Source organism: Cinclus cinclus, chromosome 32 (genome assembly GCF_963662255.1).
Source record: "Cinclus cinclus chromosome 32, bCinCin1.1, whole genome shotgun sequence".
Taxonomy (NCBI): domain Eukaryota; kingdom Metazoa; phylum Chordata; class Aves; order Passeriformes; family Cinclidae; genus Cinclus; species Cinclus cinclus.
In genome coordinates, this window is record NC_085077.1 from 892,722 (window position 1) to 915,801 (window position 23,080).

General features: G+C 58.8%; 2 protein-coding genes across 4 annotated transcripts; one reads left to right on the forward strand and one right to left on the reverse strand.

The window, feature by feature from the left end:
• The first annotated feature begins 512 nt into the window (after positions 1-512).
• ILF3 (interleukin enhancer binding factor 3) lies at positions 513-16,583 on the forward strand. The gene is made up of 20 exons (XM_062511824.1): positions 513-604; positions 3,461-3,557; positions 3,646-3,872; positions 4,047-4,227; positions 4,793-4,940; positions 6,272-6,363; positions 7,109-7,204; positions 8,313-8,424; positions 8,967-9,064; positions 9,428-9,539; positions 9,633-9,743; positions 10,381-10,580; positions 10,843-11,013; positions 11,196-11,333; positions 11,604-11,780; positions 12,219-12,375; positions 12,725-12,778; positions 14,875-15,213; positions 15,667-15,795; positions 15,906-16,583. Exons 2-20 carry the CDS (start codon positions 3,555-3,557, stop codon positions 16,034-16,036), a joined length of 2,676 nt encoding a protein of 891 aa, XP_062367808.1. The 5' UTR covers positions 513-604; positions 3,461-3,554; the 3' UTR covers positions 16,037-16,583.
• A 240-nt stretch (positions 16,584-16,823) lies between these two features.
• Positions 16,824-23,058, reverse strand: QTRT1 (queuine tRNA-ribosyltransferase catalytic subunit 1). 3 transcript variants are annotated; one of them, XM_062511830.1, is made up of 11 exons: positions 22,195-23,058; positions 21,914-21,982; positions 21,568-21,706; positions 21,385-21,463; positions 21,199-21,314; positions 20,763-20,901; positions 20,589-20,664; positions 20,374-20,483; positions 20,202-20,286; positions 20,047-20,126; positions 16,824-18,170 (listed from the first exon to the last, which is right to left on the reverse strand). In XM_062511830.1, the coding sequence occupies exons 1-11, from the start codon at positions 22,429-22,431 to the stop codon at positions 17,159-17,161; spliced, it is 2,142 nt and encodes a 713-aa protein (XP_062367814.1). In that variant the 5' UTR covers positions 22,432-23,058; the 3' UTR covers positions 16,824-17,158. The 3 variants fall into 3 exon arrangements, with proteins under 3 accessions (XP_062367814.1, XP_062367815.1, XP_062367816.1); XM_062511832.1 differs by lacking the exon at positions 16,824-18,170 and having other exon boundaries at positions 19,796-20,126; XM_062511831.1 differs by lacking the exons at positions 21,568-21,706; positions 21,914-21,982; positions 22,195-23,058 and having other exon boundaries at positions 21,199-21,238; positions 21,385-21,439.
• Positions 23,059-23,080: the final 22 nt, after the last annotated feature.

Sequence of the window (23,080 nt, forward strand, 5' to 3'; positions counted from 1 at the left end):
GATGTTGCCGGTGGAACCTGGCTGGGCTCAGGTGTTCCGGGGCCTCGCGCGGACACGTCCCCTCACGGGATCCTCCCAGGGCATCGCTCCCCTCACGGGGTCCCCTCAGCCCGCGTCCCCCCCCGCCCGTTCCCGCCACCGCTCCTGGCCCCGCCCCCTCTGCACCACCCTCCCTCCTCCCTCTCCCATTGGTTTTTCCCTTTGTCGATCACCTCCCGCCGGGCCTCCCCATTGGTCCGCGCCCGCCCCCACGCCGCTTATCCCCGCCCCCTAGGCCCGTCCTTCTCTCCTGCCCTCCCTCTGTCCATCACCCTCCCTCCTCCCTCTCCGATTGGCTCTGCCTCCCGTCCGTCACCCTCCCTCCGCGTCCTCCAATTGGCCCACGCCCGCCGCGCTCCCCATGGCCCCGCCCCCCCGGCGCGCGCGCGTCCCCCGCCGGCGGCGGCCCCGCCCCCGCCGCAGTCCCGGCGCCGCCGCTCCGGCCCCCGCTCCGGCCCCGCTTCGGCCCCGCCGCGGCCGCTCCGGCCCCGCTCCGGCCCCTCCCGGGCCCCGCCGGCCGGGCCGGGCCGGGCCGCCCCCGCGAGGCACCGCCGGCAACATCCCGGTAGGCGCCGTGCCCGCGCCACGCTGGTTCGGGGGGGGGGGGGGGGGGGGAACCACGCCGAGGCAGCCGGGCCGAGCCGGGCCGGGCCGGGCTGGGCTGGGCTTGGCTGGGCGGGGGCGGTGCTGGGGCGGGAGGAGCCGGTGTGAGCTGGAGGAGGGGGGGGGGGGGGTGGCGGCGGGACGCGGTGACCCGGCCCCCCCCCGTGTCCCCTCCCTCCCGCCCTGCCCATTGTGTGCAGACAAAATGGCGGCGGTGAGTGAGGGGAGGGTTGGGGGGGGGGTAGCCGGGCCCCCTCATGGATCTCCTTCAGCATTGCCCCGAGGGACGGGGAGGGATCGAAGCCGCTGCCCGGGGAACGCGGGTGCCCCACTGGGCTCTCCCCGACTCCCCTCGTTTTTGGCCGGCGCCGCTTTGTTCGCGCCGCGTTTGCAAATGGCGGCAGCGCCCGGCGGCCCCCGCGCCCCCTCCTCACCCCCCGCGCCCCCTCCTCACCCCCGGCCCCCGCGCCCCCTCCCTCTTGTCGCCCTGCGGCCCTGCGCTCGTGTGGGGACGGGGATGGGGGGCTCTGAGGAGGGCTGGTCCTTTCCCGTCCTACTCAGCCGCCCCTGGGTGGGATGTTCGGGGGACATCATGGAGGAGCTGGGATCATCCCCCTTGGAGTGGCTTAAAGCCTCTCTTCCCATCCCACCTCATTCCAGGCTGGAAATTGCAGCGGGATCATCATCCCTTTGGGGGGGCATTTTAGCCCCTCTCCCTCATCAGGACCATGATCCTGCTCTCCTCTCCTCAGAGCTTTTCCCGGCCTCTGTCCCTGCTCTCCCTCACATTTCCCGCTGGTCCAGACCCGTTATCCGTAGCCGTTCGGTTTCTGGAGGGTTTAGAGGAGCAGAAATCCAGCAGCTCCTTCCCTCCGCAGGGACTGAGGGCTTTGTGCCCCCTTCACTCCGGGATTCCCACTGGAATCCGTGCCCCCGGGCTTCCTGCATTGCTCCCTGTGGTGTCCTGGCTCCCCATCCATCCCGGGCAGGTGCCAAAACACAAATATAAGCCAGTTCTTCCTTCAAATGTGGCCTCGAACCCAAGCGCGGCTTTCCCACTTTTAGGGCAGAAATTACAATCTTTGGTTGTTTTTCCCTCCGTCCTCCCAAAAACGCCTTTGGGGAGAGTCCCTCCTTCCCTTGGGAGGCTCAATCCGAGCACGGGAAGTTGGGTGAATTCCTGCTGGGGGTGGGAACTGAAACCAGGTGAAATACCAGGTGAATTTGTCCCGTTTCTAAGGCCTGTGCCAGGATTGGGCTTCTGGTTTAACTGAATCTCTGGTTCTTCTCCTCAAGAGACACAAATCTGGTGGTGCTGCAGCATCAGCTCCCAGATTTCTCCCTCCAAAAATCCCAGAAGAGGGATAATGGGGAGACTCTCCAGCTGTTGTTGTGAGTCTGACTGTAGGAACAGCAGGGTAGGATTTCAACTCTTTCCTTACCCAGTCTGGAGGGAAATGAGGGAATTTTAAGGAAAATAACGGCCTTCATAGCCTAGCCTGGAGCAGGAGGCACTGGGAGGTGCCATGTGGCTCTTTGGGAATGATTCTCCCTGCTCAGCCGGTGCCCGTCAGGGTTTAACTACAATTAAGTCCAGATTTATGGCACTGTTAAGTCATCCTGTGAATGAACTGGCAGGATTGGAATCAGAGGGGTTTCCTTGGGTGGAATTGTGTGTCCGTACAGCGGCTCAAGGGAATGAGTTTTCCTGGTTTTTATCCTTAAAACGTGAGCTGAACGACGTGAGTGAGGCCAGAACTGGGGAGATCCCAGAGGGAAAAGGTGAAAGCGAGCTGTGGTCTGGGAAGTGTATGGAAAAGGGAGAGACTGCCCCAAAGTGGGGCTTGGTTGGGAGCTCTGGCGTAATCCAGGCGGGACCGACCTTCTCCAGGTGGGATTTGCAGATTTGGTGGGGTGTGGAGGCAGAGGATGATGATCTTCCTCATCCTCAGGTGCACACGGTTGGTGTTTTCCAAGGCTTTTCCGTGGAGTTTTCCTTGGAGTTACCAGGAGGCTGTCACAGGGCTGGGATTGAACTGGTCAGGGGCGGTGGGGGGAAATTAGGATTTTAATGATTTAATTGTATCGGGTACAGTTAAGGACCCTGGCTGGAGCAGGTGCTGATGCTTCCCCTGTCCCTGTGGGAATGGCAGGGCAGTGCCCAGAGGGTCCCGTTCCTCCATTCCCGGGAACAAAGCACTGGAATTGGATCAAAAGGCTCTGCTGCCCCAGCTGGGGGTGGCTCCCACAAAAAGGCAGGAATTTGGTGTCATTTGGGCTGAATCTGTTGAATTCCAGGACTTTTGAGTGCTGCGTTGGTCTTGTTTCCTCCTAATAAACCCAGGGCAGAGGCTTTGGGCATCCTCTGGCCTCATGTAGTGAGAAGCCAGCAGGATGGATTTGGGGTTGTGGGATGGATTTGGGATAAAACCAGGGATGTGGCAGAGGGATCCGTGCTGGGAGCTTCCCCTTAGGATCCCAGAGGGATCTGCGAGGGCTGCATGTGAGCAGAGGGAAGTGTGTTCTTCCCTCGTTTAATTAATTAATTAATTGTCCCAGCCCACTGCACCAGTGTGGAGAGGGGAGTTCTGTCTGCTTTGGAGAAGTCTCGTTTCGTGGGAAAACCTTTTGGGAATAAAAGGGAATAAGGCTTGGATGCTCTGTGGTCCTCCATTGTCAGTCTCCAGGGGGTATATAAATCCTGAGGAGTACAAAGCCGGGCTTTGCCTTACGAGTTTTGATCTGTCTAATTGTTGTTCCTGCCTCCAGCTCAGGCTGCTGTGGCTGCCCCGGCCTCAGCCTCTCTCTGTCCCTTCAGATCCCGGAACGCCGCGGTGCCGCGACACTCCGGCGGCTGCAGAAATCCAAATAAACACCTTAGAAGCGATTCAGGCAGGCAGCAGAAAACAAAAATGGTAAGGGGGGGTGTGATCCCGGGCGTGGGGTGAATACCCCTGTCCCAGCACTCCCTGAATGTTCCCCGCCTCCCCCCCCCCCCGGCAGCGCCCGATGCGGATCTTTGTGAACGACGACCGGCACGTGATGGCCAAGCACTCGGCCGTGTACCCCACGCAGGAGGAGCTGGAGGCCGTGCAGAACATGGTTTCCCACACGGAGCGGGCGCTCAAAGCCGTCTCCGACTGGATTGATGAGCAGGAGAAAGTCAGCGGGGAGCAGCCAGAGACAGAGTCCATGGAGACGGCGGCCGAGGAGGAGAACAAGGAAGGAGGGTGAGGAACCAAGCCTGCTGCTGGTCCCTAAAATTTGGTGCCTAAAAACCCGCAGGGTGCTGGTGGGAGAGTTGTGTTGCCCAGCAGGGGACTTGAGGGTAGTCCCCCAAGGCGGGGTTGGGGTGACTGCTCCGTGTGATCCCGCTGTCCTGACCCTGCCCCGTGTTTTCCCAGGGATCAGAAGGCCACGGAGCAGCTGACGAGGACCCTGCGGGGGGTGATGCGCGTGGGCCTGGTGGCCAAAGGCCTCCTGCTGAAGGGGGACCTGGACCTGGAGCTGGTCCTGCTGTGCAAAGACAAACCCACGGCCAAGCTCCTGGAGAAAGTCGCCGACAATCTGGGAGTGCAGCTGGCGGTGAGCAGGGGAAATTCCCTTTGGGATGATTCTGTCCCCATGTTCTGGCTTGGAAAAGTCATGTCCAGAGGAGTGTGGTGGCATTCCTTGGGATTGCTAAATGAACGTCTCGTTAGTCGTGGAATGGTATGGGTTGGGAGGGGCCTTGGTGCTCATCCTGTTGATGGGCAGGGACACCTTCCACTATCCCAGGTTGCTCCAAACCTTGTCCAGCCTGGCCTTGGGTACTCCCAGGGATCCAGGGGCCGCCACAGCTGCTCTGGGAATCCCTCCCTGCACTCACAGGCAGGGATTTCTTCCCAAAATCCATCTAAACTCCCCCTTCTCCAGGGTGAAGCCATTCCCTGTGTCCTGTCCCTCCTTCCCTTGTCTCCAGTCCCTCTCCAGCTCCCCTGGACCCCTTTAGGCTCTGAGCTCTCCCCAGAGCCTTCCCTGCTCCAGGAGAACATTTCCAGCTCTCCCAACCTGGCTCCAGAGCAGAGGGGGCTCCAGGATTACGAAATCAGGGACTGGTTTGGGTTGGAAGGGACTTGAAAAGCCACCTTACCCCATCCCTCCGCTGCAGGCCATCACCGAGGACAAGTACGAGATCATCCAGTCGGTGGCAGACGCCGCCATCATCATCAAGAACACCAAGGAGCCCCCTCTGACCCTGACCATCCACCTGACGTCGCCCGTGGTCAGGGAGGAGCTGGAGAAGCAGCTGGCCGGAGGTACGGCCGGCCCAGGCCCGGCAGCCCGCGGCTACCGAGCAGGAAAGTGCTCTTCAGCTTCAGCCCGAGAGCCCTGGCAGCTCTTCCTGGCCAAATCCAAACCAAAATTCCTTCACTTGCGCCAGCCTCGCTGGGATCCCGGTGTTGGTTTATCCGGACCGAGCTTCCGAAGCTGAGGAGCACCTTTCACACGGGATTTTGCTCTATTTTTTTTTTATTACTTTTTAGTTTTTTTCTTAAGTACTATTATTTTATCCTTTCTTTTGGTTCCACTTGGGCCTTTAGTTCACTAATTCATCCCGTTGTATTACTTGTGGTTTGTCCCCAGCCATGTCAGTGCAGTGACATGAAAATAGAAAACAGATTTGTTTAAGAAACCCCCCACACAAAACAAACAAACAAACAAACCCTCTCGAAGGCTTCTTGTCCGAGGAGTTGCATGTCCATGAACCGGGATGTTCCGGGATGTTCCTCCGGTGTGTGTTGCAGCAGAACACCGGGTGCTCGGGGCTCCTGCCGTGCCTCTTCCAGCACCTCAGGTTCAGAATTCCGGAAAGCGATGCAGAGTTTTGGATAAAGTTAGCTTCTCCAAATTCCTTGTGGAATCAGAACTCCAGCAGCTGCTGCTTGTGCGCTCCAATTCCGATGGGCTCCGTAGGGCCGGCGGTTCCCCCGCTCCGCACTAGCCTTATCTAAAACCCTGATCTCCAGCAATTTTGGGCGACTTCAGGCCTTTCCTCAGTTTTGCTGCAGCACAAACCGGGGACCTCTTTGTGCTCTTGATTGTTGATCTCTGGTGTTGATCTCTGACCTCGTCTCCGAGCCTTCTAGTTTGTCGATTTTAGGGACGCTGGACCTTTGACCAACAGGACGTTCTCTGTCGCGGGCCGGGGCCGGGGCAGCCATCCTTCCGGGCGGAGGGTTCCCTGGATCCTCTCCGAGCCTGGCCCTTCCCTCCTCCCCAGCCCCTGAGCTCCAGGTGCGGAGCGGGGCTTTCACCCCCCATCAAATTTCCCCATCACTGGCCTCGCCGCCGCCTCTCCATCCATCCCTCCATCCATCTCCAGGATTTATTTCTGTGCCCTCCACCGAGCCTCATGCTCCTCCTCCTCTTCCTCTTCCCGGCACACATTCCAGCCCATCCCTCCCTGGGAATTGAGCTTCCCCTGAGTCCAGGCGAGGCCGCAGCCCCTTCCCTCCCGCTCCCAGCATCCCAGCAGGATTTTTTTGGGAGCCTCAGCTGCCCGTTAGGATGCTGCCTCATCCCCCTCGGCCCGACAGAAGCCCCTTGGTCAAACCGTGCCTTGTCTTCTTATTCCATCCACGACTAGAAACGCTCTCAGTCACCGACTCCCCGGACGTTCTGGACAGGCAGAAATGCCTTGCTGCCTTGGCGTCTCTGCGCCACGCCAAGTGGTTCCAGGTTTGCATTTTGTTCTTATATTTATCTTTAAAGTAGAAAACATTGGTAAACTCTTTTAAGGGGCTGAGTGATTTTTTTTTTGGAGTTGGAGTTTCAAGTGGTCGCTGGCCGCTCAGAGGTGCTGGACCGTGGGCACTGGAGTGACTTAGGAGCCTTGGTATGGAGCAGCTGCAGAGCTGCTGCTGCTTTGAGTGAGGAGTAACGTCCCCTTGACCAAGACCTTGGCTGAGACCTGGGCTAAGACCTTGGCCAACCCCTTGGCCAACCAACGTCTTGGCTAAGACTTTGGCCAACCCCTTGGCCAACTAACATCTTGGCTAAGACTTTGGCCAACCTCTTGGTCAACCCGTTGGCCAACCCCTTGGCTAGGACTTTGGCCAACCCCTTGGCTAAGACCTTGGCCAACCAACCCCTTGGATAAGTCCTTAGCTGAGACCTTGGCCAACCCCTTGGCCAACCAAAACCTTGGCTAAGACCTTGGCCAAGGTCTTGGCCAACCAACGTCTTGGCTAAGACTTTGGCCAACCTCTTTGTCAACCCGTTGGCCAACCCCTTGGCTAGGACCTTGGCCAAGCCCTTGACCGAGACCTTGGCTAAGACCTTGGCCCAGCAAGGCTCGGCTGTCGCGGCTCCGGGCCCGGGCCCAGGCTCCGGCTTTCCCCTCGGCAAAGCAGCACCTGGAGGGAGCGTCGGCGGCGCGGGCGGGCGCTCGGTGAAGCCCTGTGTGGTTTGGTTCCGCTTCCAGGCCAGGGCCAACGGGCTGAAGTCGTGCGTCATCGTCATCCGCGTGCTGCGGGACCTGTGCACTCGCGTTCCCACCTGGGCCCCGCTCCGAGGATGGGTAATTCCTTCACTCCCTCTCTCCCCTTCCTTCCTCCCACTGCAGCTCTGCTCCTTCCCGAGCTCCCAGGGCACGTTCCCTTCCCCACTTTGGGGATTTCTGTGGATGAGCGACTTGGCTGCACTCAGAGACGCAGATCAAATGTTTGTGGTGCAGTTGGGTTCATCAGTTGTCGGCCGATATTACTAATTAGGTTACTAATTATGACTCAGATTGTTATCCAATTGGTAATGAGTTACCAGCTCACCTTGATGCTGAATTGCTTTATCAATGGCCAGCTCAGGTTGTTCCTGAATTGGTTTATCAGTTATCCACTCATCTTACCATCAAGTTGTTTTATCAATTATTAAATCACATTCTTGCCAGAACATTTTATCAGCTACCAAATCATGTTATTGTCAGTGCTATCAGCTGTCAGGTGTTGTTGCTATCAAATTGTTTTGTCAGTTATCAAACCACATTGTTATCGTTATCAAATTGTGTTAGAAATTATCAAATCATGTTACTTTAAAATGTTTTAATTAATTTTCAGCTCTTGTTACCAAATATTTTTATCAATTACCAAATCATTTTATCAGTTACCAAAGCTCGCTGCCCTCAAATACCATCATCAGTTTTCTTTATCAGTTAACAAACGATTTTATCACTTACCAAACAACTTTATCTTATCAAATCAAATCATCAGCATGTTTTATTAATCACCAAATCACGTTGTTATCAAACTTTTATCCCTTTGTGACTTCCACAGCCTGGCTGCTCTCCTCTTTTGGGAACTGGAAGCTGCTCCCAGACGTGTTCCTTCCTTGGGAGTCCTTCCTTGAATCCCTTTCCAGGGATCTCTTTGCCTGAAGTGTTTCCTGGTGTCCCTCTCCCAGATCCCTTTCCCAGGATGCCCTCTCTGGGGTCCCTCTCTCAGGATCCCCCTCCCCGGGGGTCCCTTTACCAGGATCTGTTTTTGGGGTCCTTCTCCAAGGATCCCTTCCTAGGGTTCCATTTCCTCTCTGAGATCCCACTCCCAGGCCCCCTTCCCAGGGTTCCATTTCCTCTGGGATCCCTCTCTGGATCCCTCTCCCCTCTCCCTGCCCTCACTTCCCTCCTTCCCTTGCAGCCTTTGGAGCTGCTGTGTGAGAAATCCATCGGGACGGCGAACCGGCCGATGGGCGCGGGCGAGGCTCTGCGCCGGGTGCTGGAGTGCCTGGCCTCGGGCATCGTCATGCCAGGTGAGCTGGGGCCAGGTGAGCTCCTTGGGCCAGGTGAGCTGGGTCAGGTGAGCTCCTTGGGCCAGGTGAGCTGGGTCAGGTGAGCTGGGCCAGGTGAGCTCCTTGGGCCAGGTGAGCTGGGCCAGGTGAGCTTCGGCCAGGTGAGCTCCTTGGGCCAGGTGAGCTCCTTGGGCCAGGTGAGCTCCGGCCAGGTGAGCTCCTTGGGCCAGTTGAGCTTCAGCCAGGTGAGCTCCGGCCAGGTGAGCTCCTTGGGCCAGTTGAGCTTCAGCCAGGTGAGCTCTGGCCAGGTGAGCTCCTCAGGCCAGGCGAGCGGAGCCGGGAGGAGCGCGGGGGGTGCCGGCAGCCGGGAGCCCCTCGCTCCCCACGGGCACGCGGAGATTCCCGGCCCTGCGGAGCCACCTCAGCCCCGTAGAGAGAGGCCCCAGCGGGATTTGGCTCCCACAGAAATCCCGGCAATCCGCGCCCCTTGGAGCTGCCCCAGGGAATTTAGGGTAGAGACCCGGGATAATTCTCTGCATATCTTCCTTGTTTCCTGCCTTCAGATGGTTCTGGTATTTATGACCCTTGTGAAAAAGAAGCCACTGATGCTATTGGGCATCTAGACAGACAACAAAGGGAAGATATCACACAGAGTGCTCAGGTATAGTGTGACCTCCATCCGGCCCTTCCCAACCCCCGGCTCGCTCCGCTCCCGGCTCCCTCGGCCACCTTAGACTAGACCCGTGGTCACTCGGTGCTGTGGTCGCTCAGCACCGCGGTCACTCAGCACCATGGTCACACGGTGCCACGGTCACTCCACCAGACCACCCAAGTGGTCCCCCCGTAGTTTGGCCACCCAGAGCAAAGAATCAGGTGTTGAGTAGTGAATTGTTCCCGATGTCCCATTTTGGGTGAAACTCCCCAAAAGCCTCATTGAGGAGGGATTGGTGCAGGGGGGCTCTGGGGGGGCTGGGAGCAGGGGAGGGGTCCGGCAGCTCCTGGTGACCCCCACTCCTGTCCCCAGCACGCCCTCCGGCTCGCCGCCTTCGGCCAGCTCCACAAGGTCCTGGGCATGGATCCCCTGCCCTCCAAAATGCCCAAGAAACCAAAGAACGAGAACCCAGTCGATTATACTGGTATGTACTGGGAGGGGACGGCCCTGGCACGGCATCCCCAGGATTTGGGTGGAAAACGGGGGATTTAGGGAGTGCTTGTGCTCGTTGCTGCAGTTCAGATCCCGCCGAGCACCACGTACGCCGTAACCCCCATGAAGCGGCCGATGGAGGAGGACGGGGAGGAGAAATCCCCCAGCAAAAAGAAAAAGAAGATTCAGAAAAAAGGTATTGAGTTAACGAGAGGTAGGTACGGCCTGGGGGGGGGGCTCAGGTGCAGGACTGGGGGCTTGGGGAGGCTGTAGAGAGGGGGGTACAGGGTGTGGGGGTGGCTAAAATAACTTAAAACTGGGAGATCTGTGCTGGGTAAAACTGAAAGCAAGGAGGAGAAGATCAGGATTTGTCTGGAATTGGAAAAGATTGATGAGGGTTGGTGTGAAATAGGAAAAGACTGGTCAGAACTGGTCTGGAATTGGAAAAGATCAATGGGGACTGGTATGAGCAGAGAAAAGACCAGTTGGAACTGGTCTAAAAAGAGAAAAGACCAGTTGGAACTGGTCTAAAAAGAGAAAGGACCAGTTGGAACTTGTCTGCGATCAGAAAATAGTGGTCAGGACTTCTCTAAAATGGGAAAAGACCAGTCAGAACTGATTTGCAATTGGAAAATACTGATGAGAACAGGTCTGGAATGGGGACAGCCCCATAGGAACTGCTCTGGAATTAGCAAATGCCCATCAGGATTAGCCTGAAATGAAAAAATACCAATTGGAACTGGCCCCAAACTGGAAAATACTGTATGGAGTCAGTTCTGGTTCTTTGAAGGAGCTGCTGCCAACTCTTGGGTGTTGTTTTTTAACCTGTGCAGAGGAAAAGCTGGAGCCTCCCCAGGCCATGAACGCGCTGATGAAGCTGAACCAGCTCAAACCAGGGCTCCAGTACAAACTGGTGTCCCAGACTGGCCCCGTGCACGCCCCCATCTTCACCATGTCCGTGGAGATTGACGGCAGCACCTTCGAGGCATCGGGGCCCTCCAAGAAAACAGCGAAGCTGCACGTGGCTGTGAAGGTGGGAATGGGAGACTGGGAATGTGAATGGGAACGTGGGGTGGGAATGGGAATATGGAGTGGGAGTGGGAATGGGAAAATTGCCAGAAGCTCCAGGATGGGGTGGGAGCAGCACTGGGAGCTCCCAGCCGCCGGAGCTCCTGCAGGATTCGGGAATGCCGAGCAGCAGAGAGAGCCAGTCTGGCCTGGAGCAACATCCTGGAGTTGTTTTCCCAAGTGGGAGGAGCTCGAGCACAGCTCCTGACCCGGCTGCTGCCCTCCAGGTGCTGCAGGACATGGGTTTGCCCACCGGAGTGGAAGGCAAAGACTCCGGGAAGGGCGACGAGTCGGCGGAGGAGACGGAGACGAAGCCGGTGGTGGTGGCTCCTCCTCCCGTCGTGGAAACGGTGTCAACGCCCACGGCAGCCTCGCCCCCTTCGGATCAGACCCCTGAGGTGGGTGGGGGGACACAGGGAGGGGGGACACAGGCTGGGACACGTGGCACCACGGCAGCTGTGCTGGTGGTGCTTCTGGGGTCGCCCCTGGCTGGATCAGGAGGCAGAAGCGGCTCCTTGGGAAGCAGCTCCGTGTGCGCCGGGGACGTTTTGGGACTCAGCCAGCCTTTCTCTGGCCACAGAACGTGAAGCAGCAGGGACCAATCCTCACAAAGCACGGGAAGAACCCGGTGATGGAGCTGAACGAGAAGCGGCGCGGGCTCAAGTACGAGCTGATCTCAGAGACGGGCGGGAGCCACGACAAGCGCTTTGTCATGGAGGTGAGGGGACATCAGGGCACATCAGGGCCTCCTGCTCTCCCCAGCCACTCCAACCAGAGGTCCCTGAGTGGGAAAAGAGCTTGGGAAGCCTCATCCCTTTCCTGAGAGTTTAAATCATCAAATCCAAGGAGTTTGGGTTGGGAAAACCCTTTTAAAGCTCATCAGTGGGCAGGGACAGCCTGTGACACCTGCAGCTCCGGGGTTCCCTGGAGGTTTCCAATCTTTCCCTGCCCTTTCCCACTTCAATGTGTGGTTCCATCCCTTGCCAAGGTGGAGGTGGACGGGCAGAAGTTCCAGGGGGCTGGCTCAAACAAGAAGGTGGCCAAAGCCTACGCAGCGCTGGCTGCACTGGAGAAGCTGTTCCCAGATGCTCCCGTTGCCATTGAGCAGAACAAGAAGAAAAGAACCCCTGTTCCAGCCAGGGGTGGACCCAAATTCCCAGTCAAAGTGAGTGAAATCTGCAATCCCACAGCTCTGGAGTGGGAAAATACTGGTGGGCACTGGTCTGGAGTGGGAAAAGAGCAATGGGGACCAGGCTAAGGTCAGATAATACGGGTCAGGACTGGTCTAAAGCAGGAAAAGGCTGATTGGAACTGGTCTGGAATGGGAAAAGACCTGGGGTGTAACTCACTAGCCACTGGCTCTGGGGTTTGATCCTTTTCTGGGAGTGGGAGCAGCTCGAACACTTTGGAAGCACAGCACCCATAAGGTTCTGCAGAAAAAACCTCTGGAAATTTGGGCTCCACCTCTTCGGGGTGGCTCTTGCTCCGGGGAAGCAACGTCCTGGGGCTCTGTTTGGGAGGGTTTTTTTTTTTTTTTTTTTTTTAGGAAATCCCTCACCCCAGCTCCAGGTGACCCCTGTGTCCCCTCTCCTTGTCCCCACAGCAGCACAACCCAGGGTTTGGGATGGGGGGGGGGCCCATGCACAACGAGGCCCCCCCACCCCCCAACATGCGGGGCCGCGGCCGGGGCGGCAACATGAGGGGTCGGGGGAGAGGCCGGGGCGGCTTCGGCGGCAACCACGGCGGCTACATGAACACAGGTGAGGGCCAGCAGCACACCTGGAGGGGGGGGGGTCACACCCCCACCACCACCCCTGGGCACCAGCCTTGCCCCCTGGTATCGTATCCGTGGCACCCGGAGATTCCAGAACCTTCCATGGATTGAACCTCCCCCTCCCCTCTGGTGTTGTGTGTCCATGGCTGCTGGGTGTTCCAGAGCCCCCCAAATCCCTGTGAGGGAACAAATCCCCCTCTGGCCTTGTGTCCGTGGCTCCTGGATTTCCCAGAGCCTTCTATGGGGGGAATGACCCACCCACCCCCCCCCCCCCCAGATTCAGGAAATTCCACCCTTGGAATCTCTGTTTATTCCAACATTCTCTCCTGCTCCAGGGGCTGGGTACGGGAGTTACGGCTACGGAGGGAATTCTGCCACTGCTGGCTACAGTAAGTGCCCTTTTTCCTTTTTCCACCCAAACTCCCAACAAGCAGCAGCGTGCCTGGGACTAAAAATTCCCAGAAAAATGCCTCAAGGGAGCAGAAGCGCTTTTTTTTTTTTATGGAAAGGAGTCCTTGGTTTTTAAGGAAAACAAAGGGTTTCCATCCATATTGTCTTAGTTTACAGCAAGGTTTGTTTCTTACAAAATCCAGGCTTTTTAATAAATCCCAGAGATTGGGTCAGACCCCTGTGGGTCTTGGGAAGGCTTTTCCACATGGATCTGGTCCAGCCCAGCCTTCTAAACATGTGAAATTCCCTGATTTGCTGGATTTTGCTTGGGTTTGCCTTGTGGAATCGTGTGTGCTGAAGTGAATCCTGTGCTCCTCATCCTGCTCCAATAAATCACCCAGGAACTGCAGAATGTCCTGGATACCTCAGGAAATCCAAGGAGTCCTTGGCTGCCAATTACCTGGAGAATGAAATATCCTCAAATTCAGGAGTTTAGGAGAGTTTTGGGAATTGATTAGAGTCTTGGAATCCATGGAATTCCGAGCATTTTGGTCCTTTGTTCCTGGTGTTCTGGGTTTAAAAGTTTTCTTTCTTTGCTGGATTTGGTGGCACAGTTGTTCCCATCTTTGAGGCCCTTGAGTTAATTTCATAATTTCACCAAAAAAAAAAGAAGGAAAGGGATGCTCCAGGTTTTAACTGAGTGAGTCCAAGGGGTTCAGTGGATCCTTAAAGTATTTGTAATAATAATTATTACCCTTTTTTTTTTTTTAATTGTTGGAGGTCCTGACTTTATCCAGGGAACAGATCCCATCCTGGATGATCCATAAATGATCCTTAAGATAATCTTAAAATTATTTAAAATCACTTATTTTAATACTTAAAATTTTAAATTATTAAAAATTATTTACTTTTAATACTTTAAAACACTTTCAAATATTTTAAGATACTTTCAGCCCCTCTTCCAGGTGCAGAAACTGCCCTTCCCAAGCTACCACAAGGTGCTGGATACTTCTGTCCCCGAGCTTTGATCTGGGGGAAATTGCAGTCAAAGCTTCAGAGTTAAACTTGGAATGTTGGGATAACGTGGAAAATCCAGGAATTTTGGGGTGGGAGAGCCTGAATCCCTTCACTCCTTCTGGATCCAAATCTCAGGATTTCCCCACTGGGACAGCCCAAGGTGACTCTGGTCCAGCAGAGACAAGTTTTCCTCCAGCCCTGGAGATAAATTTATTCCAGAGGCTCGTTTCTGCAGAGTGAATCTGGGATTTTCTGTGGAAGAGGAATAAAAACTTCACATGGAAAAGGGGATGTGGAGGAGAATCCATGAAATGAGCCCAGAATTAACAGATCCCAGAATTTCAAGCTTCCAGAAGTAGCACAGCCACGGGATTTGGGGATGGAGCTGGGATTCACCTGGGATCAATCCGGGCGTTCCACGCCGAATTCTGGAAGTTGAGCACATGGAATTTCAGTCTCTGGCTCCCTTTTAACCAAAATCTGCCCTGTTTTGTTGCTGGCAGATCCCTCTCAATCCCACAGGGTTTTAGATGCCTGTGGTTTTTATTCCTCAAAAATCAGTTTAGATTCCTCAAAACTCAGTTTAGTTTTGGATGCTCCCAGTTTCCCATGGAATGGGGCAGGGAAAAGAACCACTCCGAGTTTGACTGTGGGACCATGAATTGTTGGAATGAAACCCATCTGAACTCTGGATCCCAGGTGGAATTACCCAAATCCCAAGAAGATAAATAGTGCAAGTGCTGGGGATTCATCATTCCTGGAGCAGGATTCTCCCTTGTTCCAGCATCTCTCACTCTGGGATGGATCTGGACAGGGAGATCCCTCTGGGATCACAGGGATGGATCACAGGGAGTCCTGCTGGAGTTCCCGGGACTGTGCTGGGTGGGGGGGTCTGAATCCATCACAGGGTTGGATCCAGAGGGGGGGATCTGGGTGGGAATGGAATCACAGGGGACGGACCCGTGGGGGATTGTGCTGCACTTCCAGGGGATCCCGGGGAGCCGAGGGGTCTCCATCAGCTCCGGGTCACAGCGCCTCACCCCCCTCCCCTGGGGCTGACCCTCCTCTCTCTGCCCAGGCCAGTTCTACAGCAACGGTGGCCACTCCAACTCGGGGGGCGGCGGCGGCTCCTCGGGCTACGGCTCCTACTACCAGGGCGGGGACGGGTACACGGCGCCCGCGCCGCCCAAGCACGGCGGCAAGAAGCAGCAGCACGGAGGTGGCCAGAAGTCCTCGTACGGCTCCGGCTACGCCACCCACCAGGGCCAGCAGCCCTACGGGCAGGGCCAGTACGGCGGCTACGGCCCCGGGCAGGGCAAGCAGAAGGGCTACGGCCACGGCCAGGGTGGCTACTCCTACTCCAACTCCTACAACTCGCCTGGTGGTGGCTCTGACTACAACTACGAGAGCAAATACAGTGAGTGCAAGGGGGGAGTTAAGGGCTGGGGTTGGGTTTGATCCCTAAGGGCTTCTGGGTCAAAGTTGTTGCACGGTTGTCCCCGTCTCTGGAGCAGCTGGAGGGGACCCTGAGGTGACCACTGTGTCCTGAGGCTGGGCTGGGAGCTCCGGGGTCTCCCAGTGTGTCCCAGTAGCTCCCAGTTAACACCAGGTGCTGCTCCCAGTGTGTCCCAGCAGCTCCCCACTGCTCCTCCTGGAGCTGGAGCTGGGAATGAGGGGTGGTTTGGGCTGAAAGAAGGATTTGGGACTGGGATGAGTCACTGACAGGGAGAGGGGACAGAGCAGGGCTAATCCATGGCTCAGAATGCTCCTGGCAGGTAAAGATCACTCAAATCCTGCTGGAATTCAGGGGTCCAGTTGAACCCAGGGGTCCCTGCCCACATCGTCACCCCTATTTTTTTCCTTTTCCCAGGTTACAGCGGCAACAGCGGCCGTGGCGGCGGCGGCAACAACTACTCCGGGGGTGGCTCCTACAACTCTGGCTCCCACGGGGGCTACGGGGGCTCTGGGGGCGGGGGCTCCTCGTACCAAGGTAAGGCAGGTCAGTATTGACACCCCTGCGCCGCCACCGCCGCGTTCGGGGCCCCGCTGCAGCCGCACAGTGAGACTAATTCCTCTTCCTTCCTCCTCCTCCTCCTCCTCCTCCCGCAGGCGGATACTCCTCCCAGTCCAACTACAACTCCCCGGGTTCCCAGAACTACAGCGGCCCCCCCAGCTCCTACCAGGCGTCGCAGGGCGGATACGGCAGGAACGAGCACAGCATGAGTTACCAGTACAGATAAACCCCCGTGTCCCGCCCCGCTGCCCCGGGACCCTCCCGGGATTTTATCCCCATTTCCCCCCACCCCGTTATCTGTGTGACCCGTCACCGCCCTGGGCCTCTATTTAATGGGTCGTAGTTGCCACGACGACTTGGTCTAAATAGGATTATTATTATTATTTTTGGGGTTTTTATTTTCTTTTTTTTTTTTTTTTTTTGTTTGTTTGTTTTGTTTTTGGTTTTGTTTTTTTTTTTTCGGGGAAGTCGATCCAATTCCAGAGCCTTTTCCCAGGCCCCGGCTGGGGGACGGGCCCTTGTTGTTCTGCTTTTGTGAAGTGCGTTAAAAAGGAGCTTTTTTCGGTATTTTCTGGCTTTGGTGGTTTCAGTTTTTTTGGGGAAGGGGTCGGGGAGGGTGGAGGAGGTGAATAAACCCATAATTTGGGATGGTTCTGGATCGCAGTGCATCATTCTGCACCTCCAGACCCCCAGACTGGGAGGATTTTCATAAAAAAACCCTCTCTAAATTCCAAGTATTTGTCCCATAAACCCCTTCAATTCAGAGTACTGGAGCTGGACTGGGGTTGAACTGGGGCAGAACTGGGGCCCTGTGGCCCTCGTGCCAGTGGTTCCGGATCACTCCATGCTGGAGCCGGACCCTGGCAAACGCCAGGAATGGGGCAGGGCCCGGCAAACACCGGCAACGGGGCAGGGCCTGGCAAACACCAGGAACGCTGCCCAGAGCAATTCCATTCCAGCACCAGGGCCCCTTCCTGACCCCGCTCCATCGGCACGGCAGCACCAGCACAGACGAGGCTCCAGCCCTTTTATTAAAAACATTAAATATAACTTAACGCAATGCGACCAGTACCAGATCCTGGCGGATCCCAGCCCTGACCAATCCTTAAAAACCAAACCACGACTCGGGGCATGGATGGAGCAGCAGCTCCAGCTCTGGCGGCTCAGAGGGACGGGAAAGTCTACACGGGGTGACCTCGAGCTTTAGCTGCTCCAGAGGCAGCACAAGGCACAGCCAGCGACGCCTCAGTCTCAGTCAGTGGATCCCAGGAACACCAAGATCCCGGTGGCACCGGCAGGTCCCGGTGGCAGTCAGTGCAAAGGGGACAGACCCCGGCCTGTCCCTGCCCTAGGGACACTTGATGGACTCGTTACGGAAATGCGGCCACACCTGCAGCAGATCCTGGGGCCAGTAGTGGTGCACCATGACCAGCCTGGAGAAGCGGCACTTGTCGTAGTCCAGCCGGTACATGTTGAAGGTGCCAGGTGGGGAATCTGTGACATCCACGCCCAGCGCGTGCAGGCAGATGCCGACGAACGCATCCTCCATGTTGATGACGGGCAGCACCTGCGCCACGGCGAAGACGCGCAGCGCCAGGTCCCCCGAGAGCACGTAGGCGGGCCCGCCGCAGTAGGGCGGGTAGGTGTTGTTGGGGTACACCTCACGTGGCACAAACCACTTGTAGGCCCGGTGCCGCAGCGGCCCGGTGTGCCGGTACACGTAACCCGTCAGGAAATCCGTCCTGACCGGCCGCAGCAACCTCGCCAGGAACTCCAGGTTGAGGAAGACGTCGTGGTCGGCCTTTATCACGTAGGTGGCGTTGGGGCAGAATCGGCTCACCCATTCCAGCCCCATCAGAGTCTTGAGCGTGAGGTTGTTGTAGGTGTCCAGGAAATCCTGCTGCAGGAGATCCCCGTGCAGCTTGTCCTCCTCCTGCAGCACGGGGCTCAGCTCGGCGCTGAACACGGGGTGCAGGCCGAGCAGGAAGAGCCGCAGCACGCTGAGCCCCGGCACGGCGCTCTCGTTGCCCCAGGTGCGGCGCACGGCGTCGCGGGCGGCCAGGTCGGCCGGGGACGTGACCACCAGCAGCACCAGGAACGGAGCCCGCTGCCGGCACTTGTCGGGGTGGTTGAGCAGGAAGCGGTAGGGGTACGGGTACGGCGGTTGCAGCGGGTGCCGCGGGTGCCGCGGCGGCCGCGGGACCGGCGTGGTGTTGCCGGGGCGTGGAGGGGGGCTGGGGGGCACGGTGGTGGTGCTGGGAGGGAGCGCCGGGTGCTGGGACTGCAGGGCCAGCAGGGCCAGCAGCGCGACCGCCGGCAGCAGGAGCAGGCGACAAGTCGGAGAGACCTTCATGGGTGACCTGTGGGGTGGGAGAGGGGCTCGGGGTGGGCTCGGCACTGGGCGGGGTTGGCACCGTGAGCCTGCCGGCACAAGAATCCCACTAGGACCAGGATCCCACGTACTGGGATTGACTGGGCATCCCAGTCCTTCTGGTGCCCAAATCCCGGCACCCCAATCCCACCCCAACCCCCACCTGGGGTTCTCTGGGTGCCCAACCCCCCCCTCCTGTGCTCTTGGCATCCTCTGGCCCCACCCCCCTCTGTCTTTGCCCCCTCCTCAAAGTCCCTGCGTGCCCCTCCCCATTCCTGGACCTCCCCTCCCGTGCCCCTCCCCATTCCTGGACCGCCCCCCCCCCGTGCCCCTCCCCATTCCTGGACCCCCCCCCGTGCTCCCCCCTGCCCCCCCATTTCGGGTCCTGATAAGGCTCTGGAAGTGATAAGGGCGGAAGGCGCCGGTGGGGGCCCACCAGTTCCACCAGTCAGACCAGTTTGGGGGTCTCAGGGGAGCCCTGGGGGTGAGTCCAACTCTGCCCAGTTCATCCCAGTTCACCCCTGGCTTTGACCAGGTACCACCTTCAGCCCTTCCCAGTTGCCTCAGCCCTTCCCAGTTAATCTCGTGGCTCCCAGTTAATTCCACGTGCCTGTTCCAGTCACTCCCAGTCCCTCAGCACTGGGGGGGGTCAGAGTCCCTCAGTGTCACCCGCTGCACTGCAGGCAGGGTGGGACAAAGGGACAAAGGCCACCCCTGGCTGCTGGGAAGGAAGAACAACGTCCCAGGGAAACCCCCAGTGCTCCCCAGTGACTCCCAGTTAGCCCTGGGTACTGCTCCCAGCCCTTCCCAGTGACTCCCAGTTTTTCTCAGGGGCTCCCAGTTAACCCTCGGTGCTCCCCCCAGCCCTTCCCAGCAACTCCCAGTGTGTCCCAGCAGCTCCCAGTTAACCCTGGGTGAAGCTCCCAGCTCTTCCCAGTGTCTCCCAGTTGCACTTGGTGGCTCCCAGTTAATTTCAGGCACTACTCCCAGCCCTTCCCAGTGGCTCCCAGTTAACTCCAAGTGCCAGTCCCAGCCCTTCCCAACGCTCCCAGTAACTCCCGCTGTGTCCCAGTCACTCACAGTGGCTCCCAGTGACTCCCAGTTAACTCCAGGCACAGCTGCCAGCCCTTCCCAGTGCTCCCAGTACCCCGCCTGCGGTGGCTCTGTGGCTGCCGTGCCCGGCAGGGGCAGAAATGTGCGGGCACAGGTGACGCAGGTGCCACACCTGGCCCGGGCCACGCCCCTGGGCCACACCCAACCCTCCTCAAACTTCCTCCTGCGGCCACACAGGTGCCACCACAGGGGTGACAGGGACACGCAAGTGTCAGCAAACAGATGTCACCAAACAGATGTTACCCTGGACACGCAGGTGTCACCGCAGCCACAGAGCTGCCACCACAGACAGGTGACCCAGGGGTGACATGGCCAGCCAGGGGTCCCTGTCACCTCCAGCCATGTCCCAGCCTGGTGGGACAAAGGCCACAGGGGGAATGGAGAATGTCACCAGCAGGAATTCCCCCCACTCCACCCCCTGGGATCTCCCATTCCCAAATCCCAAAATGTGTCCCCAGCCCCATTCCCCACTCCCAGCCCCACCTGGAACCACGACAGCAATTTCCCTTCCAGACTCTTTTATTTCCCACCCCTTAGAAAACCCCGAAACAGTAAAAAAAACCCCACCAAACATATGTATAAAAATACACAGTGAGGGGAACAAGGGTGGGGCTTGGGTTCCCCCTGGGAATGGGGGTGGTTTTGGGGGGGTTCCCCAGGAATCCAGCGGGGGTTCCCTTCAGTCCAGGGTGATTCCCACAGACTCCAGAGCCTCCCGTGCCCAGGTGGGGGGCCCCCCCCGCCCCCCATACATGGTGTCCATGAACTCCCGCACAAACTCCGGGAAGCGCTGCTGCAGGATGCTCTCCCTGATGGAGCCCATCAGCTTCATCTGCAGAGGGTTCCCGGGGGTTAGAGGGGTGCCGGGACCCCCCCAACCCCCCCTCCAGAGCCCCCCCAAGCCCACCTGGTAGGCGATGTTGTGCAGGGTGAGCAGGTGCAGCGCGGCCGTGTTGGAGCGGAGCAGCGCGTGCAGGTACGCCCGGGAATACCTGGAGGGAGAGGGAACGAGGGATTTGAGGGAAGGTCAGCCCCACCCTGGACACCCCCAAATCCCACCCTGAATCCCCCCAACCCACCTCTGGCACGTGGGGCAGCCGCAGTCGGCGTCGATGGGCCGGAAATCTTTGGCAAATTGGTGATTTTTGAGCTGCAGGGACCCCCAGGGAACCAAGGCGGAACCGAAACGCTGCAGGGGAAGGGGGAGCAGGGTGGGTTATGGGGTTGTCCCAAACCCTGGGGAGGGGTCGGGGGGTGGGTCCCCAAATCCCCACCTCCCCCAGGGCCCCCTTACCGCCGTGCGGGTGGGGAAGACGCAGTCGAACATGTCACAGCCCAGCGCGACGCAAACCACCAGGTCGGTGGCGTAGCTGGGGGTGAACAGGGGGTGACTCCGGGGGTCTCCCCCAGCCCAGACGGCTCTGGGGAGGGGCTGAGGGGACCAGGGGACCCCTCCCCCGGGACTCACCCCACTCCCATGAGGTAGCGGGGTTTGTCCCGGGGCAGGTGCTCGGCACTGAACTTCACCGTGCGCCAGAACTGCGCCTTGTCCTCGCCCCCGCTCAGGCCCCCGATGGCGAATCCCGGCACGTCCCGCTGGGTCATGGCTGGGAAATGGGGAATGGAGACTCCCCCCCGAATCACCCCTGACCCCCTCTGAGCCACCCGGACCCACCCTGAGCCCCAGTGTGGAACTGGGCACGTCCTGCTAGGTCACGGCTGGGAAATGGGGAATGGAGACCCCCTCCCCCCACCCCCCAGTTCACCCCATAATCCCTCTGAGCCCTCCTAAATCACTCCTGAAACATCCAGGACCATGTGAGCTCCCTCAGGAACCCCTGAGCGGCCCCAGAGCCCCTCCCAAGCAGGGATAACGAGGATGAGGAAGGTGACGAAGGCCCCACCTTGGATGCAGCGCAGGCGCAGCTCCAGGTCCAGGCCCCCCTGGACGATGGCAAAGAGCAGCTGCTGCTCCGGCCGGGCGTGAGCAGCCAGGCAGCGATCGAGCCAGCGCACTGATCTGGGGGGGGCAGGGGGGGGGTCAGGGGGTCCTGGGGAGCTCCTGGGGGGGGTCTCAGAGGGGTCCCCACCTGTGCATGGCCTCCTCGACGCGCGGCCCCTTCGTGGTGCTGCTCACGACGTCGTCCAACTGCATCACGATATCTGCCCCTGAGAGGGTTGGTGGGTGTCAGGGGGCTCCCCAAATTCCTTCCCATCCTTTTGGATTTGGGGGTCCCAGCCTCCTCTCTCTGCACCCACTCCCCCAGGCTCACCCAGAGCGTTCTGGATTTCCATGGATTTCTCTGGACTGAGTAGGATCTCCTCCCCGCCGTGGGGGGGTTGGAACCGGACCCCCTCCTCTGACACCTCCGACAGCTCCAGCAGGGAAACCATCTGGAACCCCCCGCTGTCCTGGGGGGACCCCAAAACAGGGGCTGAGGTGGGGGGGCGAGGAACCCTGGGACAGCCTGGAATTGGGGACTGGGGGGAGTGACAGAGGGAACACACCTGGGGGCTCCCCTCCCAGCTGGGGATCCTGGGGGTGGCACCCAGGAAATTAGGGGAGTTCTAGGGGTGTCACCCTCCCAAATTTGGAAGAATTCCGCCCTCCCCCCTCACCGTCAGCAGGTTGTGGGGCCAATCCATGAATCCGTGGAGGCCCCCGGAACGTCGGACCAGCTCCGAACCCTGCGGAGAGGGGAGAAGGCTGAGTTACCGGGAATCGGGAACCGAGGGGATTGCGTGGGATTTCTCACAAAATCTGAGAATGGCGGGGGTAACGCTGGAAGTCTGGGAATTGAGGGAGTTCGCAGCAGAACCTCGCCGCGAGTCGCGCAGGGAAGCCGGGCGAGGGAGGGGGTGGAACCGCGGAGCCCCCCGGGGCCCCCGGCGGCGCTCACCGGCCTCGTGCCCAGGTGGAAGGTGTTGCCGAGGCAGATGCGGCAGCCGAGAGCCGCGAGCTGCGCCGCCGTCAAGCCCTTGGCGGTGCCGCGTGTGCCCACGGGCATGAAAACGGGGCAGGGCACGTTCCCGTGCGGCAGCCGCAGCTCCCCGGCCCGAGCGCGGCTCCGCCCGCACTCGGCTATGACCCGGAGCACCGGGACCGGCCGCGCTGGCCCCGCCGTGGACGTCGCCATCTTACGAACATGTGACCGGAAAGAGGTGTGTGGCGGCGCCGGAAGTGACCGTTACCGGGGTAACGCGGGGGCCATGTTGGGCTCTTTGGGGTTCGGGAACACCAGAGCCCGGAGACGCACAAAGGCCCTCCAGAGATCGCCCAAACTCAGCAGAGACCGCTTTAAATCCAGACAGAGAGGAGAGCGGAGTCAGTTCCCGCTGCTTCTGGTTCCTGGGGGGTCCCCAGGAGGTTCCCGGGAGGGAGGCTTCGCTTCGGGACTGTCGTTCCCTGTGAGCGAGCACTCGACGGTCACGGGAGGGGCGCGAAACATCGTAACAGCCAATCGACGAGAAGGAATTCCTGACTGATAGCTGGCTGATTTATTGCGAGAGAGTTTTGTCTTCCCTAAATTTCTTTTCTCGGTTGTATCGGTCAGGCCGGTGGAGTGGCGGGCACGCTGCCTAATGGAAGGGAGGGTGGGGAGGGTGACCAGGTTGGGCTCCTGGCTAGACTCCGGGCAGCGACTGCGCCGCGCCGCTGAGGGGAAGTTCTATTCCCCAATGAAATGGCGGAAACGCCGCTGAAGGGCGGGACCATATCACCGCCGCCTCAGCTGACGCAGCAGCACCGCCTCCCATTGGCTGTGAGCGATGAGCGACGGGCGACAG